The following is an 18518-nucleotide window of genomic DNA, read 5'->3' on the forward strand; positions in this document are numbered from 1 at the left end:
GTCAATGACTTAACCCAAGCGCTGCGCACGGTGTCCCTGGGGAGGTGAGGATTTGCCCTGATGCTTGTCCCCTGCTGTAGTTTATTCAGTTTTATTCCTCTGAACTTGGAAGCTCTGTGAGGGTTTTCTTTGATTCTTTTGTTTTCTTGGTTGCTGTTTTTGATAAGAATTTCACCTTTCAGACAAGTTAGTGGTGATCCAGACAGTGTGTGCATGGAGGTCTGAGGCTGAACACTGGACCTGCAGTGAGGTTTTTGCATCCAGTTTCAGACCATTGATATCATTCAGAATTAGGAGGAAAAACTGATACCAGTACTACCTTTGGGGGAAATGCCACCTCCTGGTCAGAAGCTAGTGACAGAGTCCAGTTCTTGACTCGCTGAGGACAAGTGCTGTTTGTTCAAGTCCTGCTTAGCCTGGACCGAAGTCAGGTGCTTTTGTATCAGACTCTGGGATAGTGGAGAGTCAATGGTGTGGCAGCCAAAGCCTGGGAGAATGTTCTCCTGGCCATGTGTGCCTGGAGAACTAAAAGTGATGTGGCAGATGGCTGGCAGGGAGAGAGGCATCGGTCTGAGAGCCCGAGCCAGACAAATGCATCAAACTGTTTTTCCTGGAACACAGAGAGACACTGACTGGGGTGAGCAGAGAGTTTGCTCACATTTTTTTGCATTCACAATTCACTCAGCTCCCTCTTCTTCTTCCCCACCACATCATTCCAAAGTCAGTCTAGGCTTCAGCAAGTGTTCAGCAGCTATCTGCTGAACAGGACAGGCACTGGCTCCTGGCACCAGACTGTCACCCCCATGAGCTGAGCAGTGTTCTGAGATCTGATCTGCTGAGGGGAGGCTCCTCCTGTCCTGGTCTTGAAGGAGATCTCTGTGGACCCAGAGCTTTCTGACTGGCTCCAGAGGTGGTTTTTAACTAATGATGCAACTGTGCTCGTGCTGCTGGTTATAGATGACAAATACCTTCTCAGAGTGGCCATGCAGCTCTGAGAGCTTTCTGGAACACCATTTATTTCTTCTGACAAAGCTGGTCTGTGAACTGACTGAGAGACTGAAATGAACCCATCTGAACATCCACGAAAGGTAAATATTCACTGCAGACACTCTGGGGGTTTGGAGTATTTTCAACATCTCCAACTGAGTTGAGCACATGAATAATTAATCAATCAGCCTGGCTTCAGTTTTCATGGCTTAGGATTTTTGGTTTAATTCTGATATATCTGTCACCTGCCTTCATGCTGGGACATCCATGGCCTCCTGATTGTCCTGTCTGGACTATCACTATTGGCTTGTCAACCCTCAGTTCTGGCAGTCCTTGAGAGTAAAGCAGATGAGCCTGGAGGGGCTGGGTACACCCCTCTCATTCTGCAGCAGGATGAGTCTGCTCTCTCCCAGGCTAGGGGATGGAACACTTGTCTCAGAACTGTAAGCATGGTCAAGGAGCATAGGGAGGGCTGTAAAGCCTCCAGTGAAACATCTTGCTGCTGATAGGAGGCTTGAGATAATCTGTCAGCAATGTCCTAACTGGTTGTCTGAATCCAAAGGATCATCACCTGTGTTGCTTCTGTGTGAATGCAACCTTTGGGGATGCTTGTGCAAAGCAAGCAGCAAGGATCCAGGAGAGCTCTGTGGGAGCCTTGTCTGGGACACCTGTGAGTCATTTCAGGATGCCTGGTATAAAGATTGCACCTCAATTTGGCGTCAGTTTCAGGCTTTCCCCCGTTTTGTGCCCTGTTGTAGTCTTGCTTTGGGATTTCCCTGAACAGATTAGCAGGTGAGGCTTTGGACCGCGCACTACGACCTGTGGTGAGGCCGCGGAGAGCAGCCCAGCTCGTGCGGTTGGAGGCTACCAGAAGCTCGGAGGTGTGGGACTCCGGCATGGCTGCTCGGGAGGGGTTTGCTCCCCGGCGCTTCGAGCCCCCAGCCCTTCACCGAAACAGCGGCGATGGGCGTGCAGGGGCTGCGCAGGAGCCTCTCGTGGTCCGCTACCCCCATGCCGCTCCCGGGCCCCGACGCCAACGCCCGTTCCTGGTCGGCTGGTGCCACCTGGCGGCGCGGGGAGGAGGCCGGTGCCGGTGCCGTTCCCGACGGGTGACGATGTCCTTGGCCGCGGGCAGGGAGGGACTCGGTGATGCGGCTGCGAGTCCGGGGCCGAGCCGTGCGCGCTCCCGCGGGGCCGCCTGAGGCGCGGGCCCGTGCGCTCGATTGATGCCGTCTGCAGCGGGCCGCGTCACACCCTAGTTACGCCACCGAGGCTCCAGAAGACGATCCCGAGCTGCCCGGGAAATCGGGTCAGACCCCGGGCGCCGTGCGCCAGGCACGACCCCGCGCCGGCAGCTCTGTCCCGGTTCACCGACACCGGCAGGACCTAGTGCGAGCAGGTTCCCATTGCAGGTAGCCGAGGAGGCGGTGCAGGGGCTCCCTTCCTTTTGTCTTGAGGAACCCAGAGCCGCAGGTGGCTGTGAGCAGAACCTGCGTTAGCTGTGAACGGGAGTCGCAGGAGCTTCCGTGCAGCTTCAGGTGAGCCGCGTCCCGGGTGCAGCTGAACCACCTGCACTTTCCACTCGCTATGAAGCATCTCATGGCACCTGAGCAACCCTTACTGGAAGAAAGACTTCAGAGAATGGCTGAGTGCAAAGCATCTGTCTGAGCCGTTACACAAACAGTGGAGATCAGGAAGTGCCATGAAGACAGGGTGAGTGTGGAAGGTGATCATCTCCACCTGCATCTCCAGCAGCGAGGCGCTGGAGATCTTTGCTTCATAACCAATAATGAGTAGAAGTGTAGAGGGCTGGAAAGTCAAAGCTGAATTGTTTGTGGGTGTCTGGATACAAAAGGATAAATCTGATGGAAATCTCCTCCAGCCAAACTGAGAAAGCAGAACAAGGCCTTTACTTTTGTCAACACCAACATGGTGAAAATGGAAGGGACAAGGCTGCCATTTCCAGTTGACCATTGCCATGGAAACAGCCTGGCAGTTGATGGGGCAGGATGCAGAAAGCAGGATGCAGGAAGCAGGATGGGCTTTGCCTTCCCATCAGCAGGCGGTGGGACCAGCACTTCCAGGTTTTGTAATGCGTTTTGTGTCAGTCAGGAGGTCTGGCACAAGGGTGTGCAGCAAGCTTAGATAGGTCACACAGAGGCAAACAGAAACCTGACCTGATTATTCAGAATATTCCAGCTTTGTCATCTGTCCTGCTCACCTGTTTTGTATAGGAGATATCATCATTGTTGCTCAAAAAAAGAGGACAGGCCCTTTCTTGTCAAAATGCCAGAGAGAAGCAGCAGATGGGGTGTGAGGAATGGCTTCATTGTGTGGTGTGCATGCACACATATGGGAAACACAAGAACAAGAGCATTGGAGTGCAGTCAGGAAGCATAAAATGGGGAAAGTGGCAAAGAGGAACATCTAAGAGAATTCAGAAAGGCTGAGGTTTAAAAGTGGGAGGTATTCCAGGGACAAGTTTTGCTTAGAACAGAGGAATCCACGGAGAGGGAAATGATCAGGGGTTTAGCTATCGATGATGTTGGGTCTAGAGTGAAGGTGAGCTAGCAAGGCAGGCTTGGGGTGATGGGGAGGAGGAAGATGTGCAAGACTGGGTGCCAGCAGCAGAAGGCAGAAATAGAGTGTTGTAAAAACAACTGGACAAATATTTTTCTGTATGTGAGTTTCCTGTGGCTTCTCAGCTGCCTTTCTGCTGGTAACCTAGGTCATTTTTCATTGCTTTGCTCATGATTGTCAAGGTCCTGATGGTGCTAATGAACAGGGAACCACTGGGCCAGTATCAAAAGGTCATTTTTGTTGTCTTTTCTTCAAAAGAGAAGAAAATGTGACCCCATGCTCACAAAAGGAGGTTGGAGGCATTTCTGCTTGGAGCAGCACTAGCACTCAGAATTATGGTCCTTCCTCTAGCCTCACTTCTCCAAGCACACAGGGAAATCTCCCTAATTCCTTGTGGCTCCGCGACCTTGGTTCTGCAGACCCTGTGCAGATGCACGGCAGGGAAGATGTTGCTGCTTTAACACAGCAGCTTTTAGACCCATTCATGGCATCACTGTTGAGTGCTGGAGTGGTTTACAGCTTTCATTTTAAATGATAAGGAAATGCAGGAGAAGTCTGAACAGCAATCCAGGTCAAAACACTTCCCAGGATTTCTGTTAAGCGTCAATCTTTTTTTCCCCCTTTGTTTTTGTGTTCCTACATGATGACTACATTTAGTCAAATGTAGTTCTACAGTGGTTTCACTTTTTGAACCACGAAGCAACAGCAAGAGTGTGTGTGGTTTATATTAGTCTTCCTTTTATAATGTGCTTTCTTGCCCATAGAAATCTCTTTTGTGCTGAATCACTACGTGTCAGGAAGCCAAGCGTGACATGTTAAAAGCCATCTTGATAGTATTTGGTATTCAGTGCTAACAACTCACCAGCTCACAGAGTTTTTCTTTTAAAGGGGCAAGAGAAAATCTGCATATTGGATGTGCCAAGATAGTGGATAATTTGCATTAGGAAGCCAGACATTCTTTTTTCTTTCCCAAGCTGCCACCCTTTGCTGGCATTTTATTTTATAACCTTTGTAACATACAGGGAGCACAACACTAAGAAAAGTCACATCATGTGGACAGAAGCTGGAGCTCTTTAGTATCAGCTGAAGAAGGACCACAATAGATCCACAAAGGGACTTTGTTACATTGGAAGGGCCTGGAAAGAACAGGGATGGCGCTATGAGCATCCAGCTATAAAGCTGTCTGTTGTTTCTTGGCTCAGACTTAGAATACATAGAATACATAGAATACATAGAATAAACCAGGTTGGAAGAGACCTTCAAGATCATCGCATCCAACCCATCACCAATCCAACTCCGCCCAAGCAACTAACCCACAGCACCAAGCACCCTGTCAAGTCTTCTCCTAAAAACCTCCAGTGATGGCGACTCCACCACCTCCCCAGGCAGCCCATTCCAATGTGCAATCACTCTTTCTGTATAGAACTTTTTTCTAACATCCAGCCTGAACCTCCCCTGGCGCAGCCTGAGACTGTGTCCTCTTGTTCTGGTACTGCTTGCCTGGGAGAAGAGACCAACATCTGTCTGTCTACAACCTCCCTTCAGGTAGTTGTAGAGAGTAATAAGGTCACCCCTGAGTCTCCTCTTCTCCAGGCTAAGCAACCCCAGCTCCCTCAGCCTCTCCTCGTAGGGCTTATGTTCCAAACCCCTCACCAACTTTGTTGCTCTTCTCTGGACTCGTTCCAGCAAGTCAACATCCTTCCTAAACTGAGGGGCCCAGAACTGGACACAGTACTCGAGGTGCGGCCTAACCAGTGCAGTGTACAGGGGCAGAACGACCTCCCTGCTCCTGCTGGCCACACTGTTCCTGATGCAGGCCAGGATGCCATTGGCCCTCTTAGCTGCCTGGGCACACTGCAGGCTCATGTTCAGTCTACCGTCGACCAGCACCCCCAGGTCCCTCTCAGCCTGACTGCTCTCCAGCCACTCTGACCCCAGCCTGTAGCTCTGCATGGGGTTGCTGTGGCCAATGTGCAGAACCCGGCACTTGGATGTGTTAAATCTCATGCCGTTGGACTCTGCCCAACTGCCCAGCCTGTCGAGGTCCCTCTGCAGAGCCTCTCTACCCTCCAGCAGATCAACTCCTGCCCCCAGCTTGGTGTCGTCAGCAAATTTACTGATGATGGACTCGATGCCCTCGTCCAGATCATCAATAAAGATGTTAAAGAGCATGGGGCCCAGCACTGATCCCTGGGGCACACCACTGGTGACTGGCTGCCAGCTGGATGTGGCACCATTCACTACCACTCTCTGGGCTCGGCCCTCCAGCCAGTTCCTAACCCATCGCAGTGTGGTCCCATCCAAGCCATGGGCTGACAGCTTGGCCAGGAGCTTGCTATGGGGAACGGTGTCAAAGGCCTTGCTGAGGTCCAGGTAGACTACATCCACAGGCCTCCCCACATCCACCAGGCGGGTCACCTGATCATAGAAGGAGATCAGGTTGGTCAGGCAGGACCTGCCCTTCCTAAACCCATGCTGGCTGGGCCTGATCCCTTGGCCATCCTCTAAGTGTTGTGTGATTGCACTCAGGATGACCTGCTCCATAATCTTTCCTGGCACTGAGGTCAGGCTGACAGGCCTGTAATTCCCTGGCTCATCCAACCGGCCCTTCTTGTGAATGGGTACCACGTTGGCCAGCTTCCAGTCATCTGGGATCTCTCCAGTGAGCCAGGACTGATGAAAAATAATGGAGAGTGGTTTGGCCAGCTCATCTGCCAGCTCTCTCAGCACCCTAGGATGGATCCCATCTGGTCCCATGGACTTGTGGGGGTCCAAGCTGCTGAGGAGAGCTCCTATCGCTTGCTCATGGAACAAAGGGAAACCATGCAGCTCCCTGGCTCCCTCTGCCAGTTCTGCAGGCCAGCTGTCTGGTAGACGTTCTTTCCAGGTAGTAAAAACTGAGGTAAAGAAGGTGTTAAGTACCTCTGCCTTTTCCTCATCCTGTGTTACAACATTTCCTTCTATGTCAACCAAGGAGTGGAGGTTGTCCCTGACCTTCCTCTTGCTATTAATATATTTATAGAAGGACTTTTTGTTGTCCTTCACATCAGAGGCCAGTTTAAGTTCCAAATATGCTTTTGCCTCCCTAATTTTCCTCCTACATACCCTAGCAACCTCTTTAAACATTCCATGGGTTGCCTCACCTTTCTTCCAAAGATGATACACCCTCTTTTTTTCCCTTAGTTCAATTAAAAGTTCATTACACAGCCAGGCTGGCCGTCTGCCCCGGCGGCTCCTCTTCCGGCACATTGGCACAGCCTGCTCCTGAGCCTTCATCAGCTCTTTCTTGAAGCAGGTCCAGCCCTCCTGGACCCCTTTATTTTTAAGGGCTTTCTCCCAAGGAACCCTCTGAATTGTTTCCTTGAGCAACCTGAAGTCCGCCCTCCGGAAGTCCAGAGTGGAGGTCTTCTTGCTGGCCCTCTTAGCTTGACTGAATACTGAAAATTCTATTATTTCATGGTCACTGGCCCCTAAACAGCCTCCGACCACCACATCACCCACCAGCCCTTCCCTGTTGGTGAAGAGGAGGTCAAGCAAAGCCTTGCCCCTGGTAGGCTCACGCAGCACCTGGGATAAGAAGCTGTCCTCCATGCAGTCTAAGAACCTCCTAGACTGCCTCCTCTCTGCTGTCTTAACTGATTCAGACTTAAGAACCATCATCATGAACACCCAAGTCATGGGGCATGGTTCCAGACTTGCCCCCTGTAATATACTGCTCATCATGGGGTGTAGCAGCAGTGGGGAGCAGACACTGGCATACTGCTGCAGAACAGACTTTCTGCACCCAGCAACACCTGTGTGAGTTCGCTTCTTCAGCAAAGCATCTCTGAAGTAACCAGCAATAGCTTTGTGCCAGATTGCTCTGTAATAATTACAGTTCAGTACCTTCATCTGGTACAGCCACAAGCATTCCAAATTAGTTTTGCAGAACTGCTGTCTGAACATCACTTGTTAAGCATAATATCACCTGTGACAGAATAATGTACCTAGAGAAGTGAAACGGATGTGAGTGGAGGTGCTGAAGCAGTAAGTGTGTGTGTGTAAACTTAAACTTGGCCATAATAGCAGATACTGAGTGCTAAGAGGAAATTCAAAACTGTGAACATACCAGGAGCCAGAATCTGCTGGGTACAATAACAATAAATGTGATTGTCAAGCAAGCATTGAGGGACTCATTACAAAACCAACTGCAGCACTTTAAATAGCGATAGGAGGAAGGATACTTGTAACCCTTACTTAGTATATCTCTGCAAGTTATCTGGCCCAGCCAATACAAATCTGAATTCTGTAGTGCAAGACTAGACCAAGATGAGAGGCCATTAAGCAAAGTAGCATCAGTGGGTGAAGAGACATCACAGCAACAGGTGATGAAAAAAGCAGTGGGCCTGCTTCACAGAGCAGATCCAGGAACTCTGTTTCACCATCTGCCAATGACACACTGAATAAGCAGCATCAAAGAGAGCAGGAGAGCCACAAAAGAACCTGCCTTGACAGTGGGCATTAGCTGTTAGAAATCTGCCTTCATTTGCCTCTGATCTCCTGGCAGGAAGCAGCTCACAGCCTGTTGCTCCAGACCCTGTAGGTAGGGCTAACTGCACAGTGACTGTCAGCCCAGTGTGCTGTTGCCAGTGTTTCACAGCCCCACATCAAGGATCTTTGCCATGCAGGGATCTGTGTGTTCAGAGCTTAATCTCACAAAGCTGAAGTCTGTGGGGGGTTAATTTTGGCTGGGGGTGTTCTGGGTAAAGACTTTAGAACACAACATGCAAGCAGCCTGCTTTGCTGAAGTGTCACAAAGCCACTCCTGAAAAGCAGCAGCTCTTCAGGCCTGAGCTGCCAGGCAGGGGGCATGTTGGGAATGCTGGTGCCACCAGCCAGCACTTCCCAAAATCTGCAAGTGAGGTCTGGTGCACACACGGGATAAATGAATGGTATGCACATGGAAACTGTTTAGACCCTCAAGGAGACAGACGATACTCTGAGTAAGTTACTGTGGAGAAAACATTTTATAAATGTTGCTTCTGCTGCAAGGCAGTTTGAGAATATCACTGCTCCATGCACTTCTGCATCTCAGAAACCCTGAGAGGCAGCCCTTACTCGAATAATTTATGTGTGTGCAGCTTAGCATTCGTCTTTAAATGGATACCAGGCCAAGAGAGCCCCCAGGAAAAGGGGCCTTCAGTTGGCAGCATGTTCTGCAGCGTCACCCTCCTGCCCGTTTCCCCAAATTACTAAAGAGTTGTCCAGGTCTGAGGAGGAGCTCACACAGTGTCTGTTAGTGACTCCCCAAAAATGAGTCAGTCTTCACTGCTGCCAACCAGGACCTGACAGTGAAGACCTGGCAAAAGGTTTGTATTTGCTGCTACACTGGCATATTTTTGGCAGCTGATTTTACTAGCTAATTTGGTTTTCATATTAGACAGAAAAAGATTCCAAATCACTCATTGGAACTGTAGTGTTTTACTTCAGTGAAACACAAGGGGTTTGTTGCTTTCAGGTTTCGATGAGTGCGACATGCATCAGCCAGGCCTTGCAATTCCTCATTCTCTACAACAAACTGCACTAGGGAAAGATATTCTACTGAGGGCTTTTCCCCTCTGTATGTACCTAGCGCATCTGGAAGCCTGTTGAATGTCACGGAACAGAAAACAGCAAAACAATAACCATCACTGCTTATAGGCCTCCTTCAGTGGTCACAGAAAGCAGCTGGAATGGGTTTGTGCCATTCTTTTTGGGACTCTTTGGATGATTTCTGGTGTGTCTTTGAAGTTTTTGATGGAAAGCTCTGCTGCTCTCTTTGCAGTTCATGGCATTAAGTGGACATGCAGCAATGGCAACAGCAGTTCAGGGTTCTCGGTGGAGCAGCTCGTGCAGCAGATCCTTGACAGCCACCAGACCAAGCCACAGCCTCGGACACACAACTGTCTCTGCACTGGTACCTTGGGTGAGTACAGGAGGGCATGGGGCCAGCTGCACTGTGCTGTGCATGCGGAGAAGGCTGTGCAGTGCTGAAGAGCTCCCAGTGCTGTGTCAGGAAACACTGAGGCAGCTAATTTAGAGGTGACAGAAGATGTTGAGCGTAAAAGCATGAGTTTGGAACTGACAGAAAAAAGGTCAACGCTTTGCAACGTGCAGGTTCTGATCAGTGTCTCCACATGGCCCTGCTCTGCAGGGCACCTTCCCCTCTACCTGCTCACATTTTGTTACTGAGGCCTCAAAATCCAATGTTCTTCCAGCCTCACCCTCTGAACTCCTATGCCCTGCAGTCCACCTTGCCAAAGAAAATGGCCTGGGGTGGTTAATTAGAAGGTATTAGCAGAGTAAGACAAGTTTTATTGAGGTACTATGAAAATACAGGAGATCTCTTTCCTGTTAAAGATAGCTCTGTTTCGAGTGAGACTAAAACAGCAGCAAAGAGCATCCTTTAGTATTAGCATTTTATATGGAGAGTGAGAAATTGAGTGATTCACTTTCCCAACTCGTCTGCTTTACAGCCACCCCTTCCTAGTACTTTGGTCAAGTAAAATATATGACACATTAATTAGCCTTTAGCAAACTGTATAAAGGAAAGCTGTCAGTGCTTCAAAGGGTTTATTTTTTCTTCTTCTTTTGGGCAGTTGCATTATACAATCAAGACTCAAATAAGAATGATGACCTCTGAAATACCTGAGTTTGGATTTAAATTCAACCCTTAAGGCTCAGCATTTGATCCAGACTTGCAGATCTGAACACGAATCCTTTTATTCTTCCCTTTGATGTTTTGCCTTGTGCTAAGTCTGCTGCACGCTTTTTAACATAGCGGTGTGGCTTTGTTTTGTGAGGGCTGGCGTGCTGACACCCACATTCCCAGCTCCTTGCCGTCAGCCGCAAAGGCAGCAGCATGAAAGCCTCTCCCTTGTTCCTCTTCCTCTCTATACCTAGGAGAATAGAGAGATTTAATATTGCATTTAGCCTCAGAAGTACTGTCCTGAACTACTTTAAGTGACCTGATTCAAATCTTGAGCACATAATAGAGAAGTTCCCCTTCAAGGGCAAGGAACAAAAGATTTAGCAAATTGCAGTGACTGCAGGGTTGCTTTTTGTTACCCAGAAAATGACATTTATAATTGTAGCCATTAGCTACAAGGGGGAGGTTTCTTTCCCCCTTTAGTCATTACACAGAACCATAATGAATGTTCTTACCTCATTCTAGGGAAAATGAATTAATTAAGGAAAGAAACATCAAAAATTCATGGACTGTTCTTTTTCAAACAGCAAATGCAGTCCCTGCACCAGAGTTTGTGGCTTGGATGCCTTTGCAGACAGAATTGTTTACTTCATCCTACCTGATTTCCAAGCTCCCAGAACTCAGCTGATGTTCATCTTCTGTCAGGCCAGCAAAGGCACCAGCTGGCTGAACTCCACGGAGGGTTGTCTTCTGGTGACCTTTGCAAGAGCTTTCTTCAGCCACTCCAATACTAATTGTGCGCTCTGCATGCGACCTCTTGAAGTACAAAATGTTTGTCAGAATATGAAGGGAACCAGAGGGACATATCCCCATCCTAACAGGAGGGAAAGCTTTCTCTCTGCTGGCTCCTGCACTGCTGCTTTAATGATTTGATTGGCAGCTGTAATAGATACAATGATGACAAGAAGATAAGGGTTGTAGTGCAGCCAGCAGGCTGATGTCAGGGAGAGGAGCATAATACAGCACTGTAACCTCTGGGTTACCAGTCGGCATCCAGCCCACGAGAGCGGTTGTCAAACCAGCTGACAGCAGCCAGTGTGCAGAGCTGAGCCTCTGTCCAGGGGGCTGAGGTCTATCCATGGTGCAGGTGAAACTCTCTGCCCCAGCTGACAGCAACAGCACTTGCTCTGCAGACTTTTCATTGTGACTGGGCATGCTTAAATGACTCCAAAACCTGCCTCAGGTGCCAGTTCCCCATAGCGTGCTGTCATCAGGGGGTGAGGTGAAGGGGGCACACACCCCTGCTTTGAGGTTGCTATTGTTGCCTACAGTGGATCTGTGCATTAGATGTAGATCTAGAAGCTGTACCTCTGGCAAAAGGTGAGTTTCATTTCTAAGGTCTCTCTTCCTCTCTCATGTGGGTGCTCTCACTCTCTCACACATTTGCATAGGCACAGCTCTCCTTTCATACAGCCCCAAGGTACACAACTAGCATCATCTTAGTTTGGCATTGACTGAACAGCAAATGTTGTTGTTTTCTGGACAGGGGCAGGAAGCAGTGTGCATCACAAGTGTAACAGTGCCAAACATCGCATCATATCACCAAAGGTCGAGCCAAGGACAGGTGGGTACAGCACTCACTCAGAGGTACAAAATAACGATGTCTCTGAAGGCAAGAATGAGCACAGTCACGGCAAAGCCTCCAGCCGAGAGAAGAGGAACGGTAAAGTGGCAAAACCGGTGCTGCTCCATCAAAATAGCACCGAAGTTTCTTCCACCAACCAGGTGGAAGTCCCTGACACGACCCAGAATTCTCCCGTGTCCATCAGCAGTGGATTGAACAGCGACCCAGACATGGCGGACAGCCCAGCCGTCACCGGCGTGTCCAGCATGGCTGTAGCCTCGGTTATGGGCAGCTTGTCACAAAGTGCCACCGTGTTTATGTCAGAAGTCACCAGTGAAGCTGTGTACACCATGTCACCCACCTCTGGCCCGAACCAACACCTCCTGTCCTCCGATGCAGCTGCACAAGGACTGGTACTGGCTGTGAGCTCAGATGGACACAAATTCGCATTTCCAACGACCGGCAGTTCAGAGAGCTTGTCCATGCTACCCAGCACTGTCTCTGAGGAGCTTGTGCTCTCCACAACTTTAGAGGGAAACAGAAAAATTCCAGAAACCACCATGAATTTTGACCCAGACTGTTTTCTTAACAATCCCAAGCAAGGGCAGACTTATGGTGGAGGAGGTATGAAAAGTGACAGCATCAGTACCAACATAAGGCAGTCACCCACCACAGAACGCAGCTTCAGCTTCAATACAACCCTCACAAAAGAAATTAAAACTGAGGACACATCTTTTGAACAACAGATGTCCAAAGAAGCATTTTCTTCCAGTTCTGCATCTAACACTCTCACCCTCACTACTGGTTCAGGTTTGCTTCCATCTGGAGGAGGTCTGAGCCCAAGTACCACCCTGGAGCAGATGGACTTCAGTGCCATTGACTCCAATAAAGACTATTCTTCCAGCTTCAATCAGACCGTCCAGAGCCCTCATGTTCATCAGACCCCTTCCCCCAGCTTCTTTCTGCAGGATGCCAGCAAGCCTCTTCCCCTTGAGCAAAACACTCACAACAATCTGAATGACACAGGTGGCTCCTTTGTGAATACCTTAGGAATCCCCAGTGTGAAAACAGAGTCCCCGTCCCAAACCACTTCCAACTGTAACGGCACAGTGGAAACCAGAATAGAGTCCACCTCTTCTCTCCAGCTCATGCAGTTCCAAGCAAACTTCCAGGCTATGACTGCAGAAGCTGAAGTTCCCATGGAGACCTCCCAGCAGGCAGAAGGGAACGAAAATCTACTTAAATCAGGGGACCTTCAAGCCTGCAGCACAGAACACTATTTGCAGCCAGAGGCCAATGGGGGTATCAGAAATGGGAACAATCTCCCTATTCTCCAAGGAAACATGGTACAAGGACTCTATCCTGTGGCCCATCCCAGCTTAAATAACTCCTCAAACATGGAACTTAACTTGGACCACTTTGACATCTCCTTCAGCAACCAGTTTTCTGATCTAATTAATGATTTCATATCAGTAGAAGGTGGGAGCAATGCTCTCTATGGACACCAGCTGGTGTCAGGTGACAGTGCCGGTCTGTCTCAGCCTGAAGACAGTAACAGAGCAACCTACAACCAGGCTGAAATGTGCATTCCTTGCTGCAGTCCGCAGCAGGCCAACATGCAGCTCAGCAGCACCGAGAGTGGGGCCAACACCATGGCCTACATGCACGTGGCTGAGGTGGTCTCGGCAGCTGCAGCACAGGGCACTTTGGGGCTGCTGCAGCAGAGTGGGCGCTTGTTCATGGTGACAGATTATTCACCAGAGTGGTCTTACCCTGAGGTAAGTCCAGGGCTTTTTTACTCACCAACCTTTACTGCCTCCCCTTTCATTGCTTTGTTAGTAAGGGCTCCCAAGGATTGTTTTGTTAGAGCTTTGACAAAGCTTTCGAAATATTTCCCTTAGAAATGTGCATGTCTGAGTGCACTTCCAGTTAAGCACCTGGCATCCCTGCCAGGGCCCTTTCTTCACCTAGGAGGCATCCAAACAGAAATGTTTTGTTTCACAGAAAAAGCAAAGCATTTCCCATGGTGCTCCTGAGCCATCTTAGGGCAACAGAGTGTGCAGACTGTGGCTGATCCTTAAATCTGGCTCCGACAGTCAAAATAATTTCTGACCCATGTTGCCTTCATGAGCTTAGCCTCTGCCTCTATCCCACAGGCTGTCCAAAATCTGCACAAGTTCAAAATGTCAGCAGCACACAGGCTGTTCTGGTGAGCAGGGGTGCTGTAGCAAAGAGGCTGTTTTGAGTCAGGTTGATGGTCCTTTGTGTTTCTGTGAGCCCAGCCTTGGTGCTCTGTTGTATCTGTCACCTCAGGGAGGTGTAACTGCTCAGGCTCTGCTCCCAGTGACTGCTGCTGTCTGATAAACAGTCTTGTGATGCCAGCCCCAGTCACTGTGCACCGGACAGCCCTGGATAGCAAGTGTGCTAGTGAGCAAGGGAGCAGAAATACGCAGATGAAGTGGTTTAACCTTCAGGTGAATGGTCCTGTGGCAGCTCCAGAAGCATAGTGATGTGCAGGGGATGAGTTCATGGTGTTCATTCTGGTGCAAGTCGTCTTTTGCTGCTACTATGGAAACCACTGTTGTCGTTTCTTCCCCCAATTGTTGTTGTCCCTTGCTACACTAATGAATGGTTCAGCTGCTGCCAGAGCTGGTTTGAGTCCTGTTCCACACAGACCACAAGGCCTAATCCATCTGTGCAGGCTCACCAGAAGGCTTTTCAGTGCCAGCACAGATCTAGGATTGCTTTCTGCTCACGTGGGTTTATACCCAGAGAATCAAGTTTTGATTTACGAGCAGCTGAGCAACCCCGCCTCCCATCCTTCCATCTCTCTGCGCCCAGGGAGAAGCAGTCAGGCGCCCGAGGAGCTCTCTGCCCCTCGGACGAGCTCAGCAGCAGGGTTCCAGGGCTCAGCGCTGCTGGCCGCGCTCGGGTGGCTTCGGCGTCCCGGGGCGGCGCGGCCGTCACCCTGGTACGGCAGTCCCCGCCGGCCGCAGAGGCTCCGCTGCCCGGGGCCGCGCTCCCGCTGGCGGCCGCCCGAGGGCAGCACGGCCGCGGGGAAGGGACGGGGCCTCTGCTGGCGGGGGCAGGCGGCGGGCCCCGGCCCGGCTCCTGCGGGCCTGAGCGGGGGCGCAGCGGCTGCGTTTCTGCGCCGGGTGGAGGGGTCCACGCTGGAGACGTCCCCGGGGTCACTTCACAGGAGTCGTGGCAAGGGAAGGATCCAGGACCGCTTCGGCCCAGGTGCGAGAGCCGTGGCCAAAGGACCTCCCTGCAGATCCGGCCCCGTTCCGGGTCACACCGCAGCTGTCGCACTTGGTTCCCGGTTACCCAGCGGAGCCCAAGCCGTGCGGTCGCGGCTCCAGCTGAGATCTTCCGGCATCGCGGTCTGGCGCCTTCGTGGCCCAGCTCCTCTCACGCTTGTCTCCGTGGCTTTGGAGGCCATGTGTCACCCTGTGTGTCCTACACACAAGCTTCCATCCGCAGCGGTGGGGTCGGGGCAGCGATGGCAAATGTGGGCACGCCTGCCGCCGTCGACCTGTGGCACTTTTCAGCAGCAAGGAGGCAAGCCTGGAGCCCAGGCAGTCAATGGTGAGCCTGAGGAAGGGAAGGCACACTCAGAACGTTACCAGGAGCTGCCCGGAGCAGGGGATGTCAGGGTGGCAGCATTGCTGGTCTCATGGCTGGCATAAGTGACCACAAAGAGAGGGCAGGGGTGACATTGGCAGAGCACGAGACTTGAGTGTGTGAGTGGGGAACAGGCGAGCAAAGAGAATAAAGATGCTCTGCTATGGAATCCTCTGCATTTCTCCCACAGTGGTGGGAGTCTGAGGCATCAGTGTTGGTCCCGGTGCCAAGGATCTGTGCTGGCTTAGCACTTCTGTTAGCCTTCATCATGCTGTGTGCCATTCAGCCATGCAGTGCATGATCCTCTCTGGAGATAGCTTCTTCAGTAATGCTTTTTTTTTTTCCCCCCCTTTCCTCACAGGGAGGAGTAAAAGTCCTAATTACTGGTCCATGGCAGGAAGCCAGCAATAATTACAGCTGTCTGTTTGATCAGATCTCAGTGCCTGCATCTTTAATTCAGCCAGGGGTACTGCGCTGCTACTGCCCAGGTAAGGAACACCTCTCTCCTAGAGCTGGTGGTTTCAGAGCAAATTCTTAGCCTGACAGTGTTGTGTATGCATCCTGAGTAAACTCATGGACCCATCGTGAAAGGTGGTGTATAAACACTGAGAAGCTGTTCCTGTTTCTTTAACCTATTTAGTGTGAGAACAACAGTTTAGGATCTTGATACATCACAACAGATCACAACAAACACCATTTAGAAGCTCTGAATTAGCTTTAAAATAACTATTTGAAATAGCAAAATAATTCTAAGCACTTTAGTTTTGCCATAGGAGATTAAAGAGCAGCTGTTATTCAGGGGTGCACTCACTGAGAGAGCTCCTCCAGCCTCCCTGTGCAGATTTTCAGTAGTGCTGGCCCTCGGTATATGACTTTCATTGCATGCAGAACAACTCGGATTCATTGCTGGGGTCCCAGCTTCCCCCTGGAAGCAGTGAGGCTGGTAAATCTTTAGGAACACATGATTCTGCCTCCTGACAAAACTCTAAGCTTCCACCTTCACGTTTGACAATACAGGTTGGCATTTTGTACTCTTCAGCTGCCTGGTCACAAAAATGTTGTCGAACGCCCCCTCTCCACTCACTGCATCTGCTCTGGGCCTGCCATTTAGCACATGGGGAGATGAGCAGAGTGGCAACCGCCGTGCCTTGCTGCCGGGAGGTCTCTTGTCTTACCACGTGCACTTTCCTTCTAGCTCATGACACTGGGCTTGTGACTTTGCAAGTTGCCTTCAACAATCAGATCATCTCCAATTCTGTGGTGTTTGAATATAAAGCCAGAGCTCTGCCAACCCTGCCTTCCTCTCAGCATGACTGGCTGTCCTTGGATGGTAAGAAACATGCAATATTCTTTAACATAGCTCACCAGCAGCTCCCAGTGTGGGGGAAGGCTGTAGAGGGGCAAGTTTGTGCCATGGAGAGCATCAGTTGAACAATTAATCAAGACCTCCCGCTGAAGTTTCTCACTAGCTCTTATGATGTGGAAAAAATAAATAAATGTGGCTGCTCTTAATGGGAAGGAGACAAAGAGGTGTTTTCTTTGTCTGAAGAGAAGGCTGACCATTCCCCCAAAACAGGGACCACCCAGTCCCTCTCAGGAGAGGAGCTGGTCTAGAAAAATGTGTGTTTACATAAGCAGAAAGGGGGAAGATGGTGAGACAATTTAAGGAATGAGAGGACTTCAGTCAGCCACTGCTATGATGTCTGCATGCCACCTCCTTATCTAGGAGTCACCAAATGGGGCAGATACAGATTCTGTCAAACACTCAAGAGTCTTCGTACCAGAGCAGTCTGTGCTAATGGCAAGCCAGGCACACTCTGGCATGTTACAGCTGCAGGCAGCCTTTTTAGACTCGTAAGAGCATCCTTGTGCCTCAAAGGATGAGATGGACACCCTAGTAGCATTATCTCTTAGCCAGGCAGTTGGGAGAACCCATGACTGATCAGAACAGATCTCTGGTACCTACATCTGCACTGAGGGACGGGATCAGGCTCTGAATTGGTACATCTCCTCTGTGCATGCAGGTCTTAGGTCTGGCTTTACCTGGTAATCCTATGTCTCCAACTTGCATTTTATGAAGGAGCAAGATGAGGACAGCAGGGGCACTTAGGAGCCTGACACATCCATTTCACCTCCTGAGTGTGATTGCTAGAAAGAGGAAACTTTTAGCCCAGAGCAGAGATGCAGGGAAAGAGCTGGTTTATGTCAGGCTGGGAAGGGACTGCCTCCATCTTTCTTCATCAGAGAGTCAGCTGCACAGCCCTGTGCTATCTTAGCAAAGCCCCAACACTTCTGCTTGGTGACCCATTTGCTAAGTGTCTTGTTTTCTCTGCTAAATACAGGAGAGAGATATGGTACAGTCAGATTCTTTGTTTTCAGAGATGTCATGGCTGAGAAACTCATCTCAGTGTTACAAAGTGTTATGCAAAAGTCACAAGAGTGCTAGTTTGCAGGAGGCCATGCTGAAAGCAAGAGAAGCAACAGGCTAATATGCTGGAACAGTTTGTTCTTCAGTCAATTAACCTCATCCTATTTTGCCCGTCAGTTGCAAACATGGTAACTGCAATAGGAGACATGCTTGGGAAATCTACCATGGATGTTACTTTTGTTACCAATTTATGCCCTTAAAATACCACTGTCCCTGGAGATTTGAAGCATATGTTACTGTGGTGTTATTTTTTTATCTTTGATGGACGTGGCAAGTACTCAGCTGTTTAACTGGAGAAATGTTGAATGCTTTGAGCAATAATTCAGGCCAGCTACATGTCGGTGTAGGCAGGTGGTGTTTGAAAAGTGTCTGGTGAGGTCCCTTGTTCTGTCTGGGAAGTCTTGACAAAAAGCTGTCTTCATTAAAGCATTCATCAGAGGCTCTCTCCATCCCACTAGCAGCCTGAGCCTCAGAACTGGCCACGTGAGTCTGATCTGAGCACCCTGATGCTGCTGATTAAAGCATCTGCAGTCGGTCTGTAAACGTGAGCCAGGGGAGGGTGGGGAGGAGCCATTTCTGGCTGGGTTCTGGCAGAGCAGTGTGTGTAC

General features: G+C 50.0%; 1 protein-coding gene across 5 annotated transcripts in view; it reads left to right on the forward strand.

The window, feature by feature from the left end:
- CAMTA1 (calmodulin binding transcription activator 1) overlaps positions 1 to 18518 on the forward strand; it is a 221235-nt gene that overhangs the window by 164195 nt on the left and 38522 nt on the right. For all 5 annotated transcript variants that reach the window (XM_054175744.1, XM_054175740.1, XM_054175741.1 and 2 more), the window contains exons 8-11: positions 9371 to 9511; positions 11781 to 13636; positions 15844 to 15970; positions 16678 to 16812. In XM_054175744.1, coding sequence (XP_054031719.1) covers positions 9371 to 9511; positions 11781 to 13636; positions 15844 to 15970; positions 16678 to 16812 — 2259 coding nt within the window. The remainder of the gene's footprint in view (positions 1 to 9370; positions 9512 to 11780; positions 13637 to 15843; positions 15971 to 16677; positions 16813 to 18518) is intronic.

Source organism: Dryobates pubescens, chromosome 33 (assembly GCF_014839835.1).
Source record: "Dryobates pubescens isolate bDryPub1 chromosome 33, bDryPub1.pri, whole genome shotgun sequence".
In the NCBI taxonomy this organism is placed as follows: Eukaryota; Metazoa; Chordata; class Aves; order Piciformes; family Picidae; genus Dryobates; species Dryobates pubescens.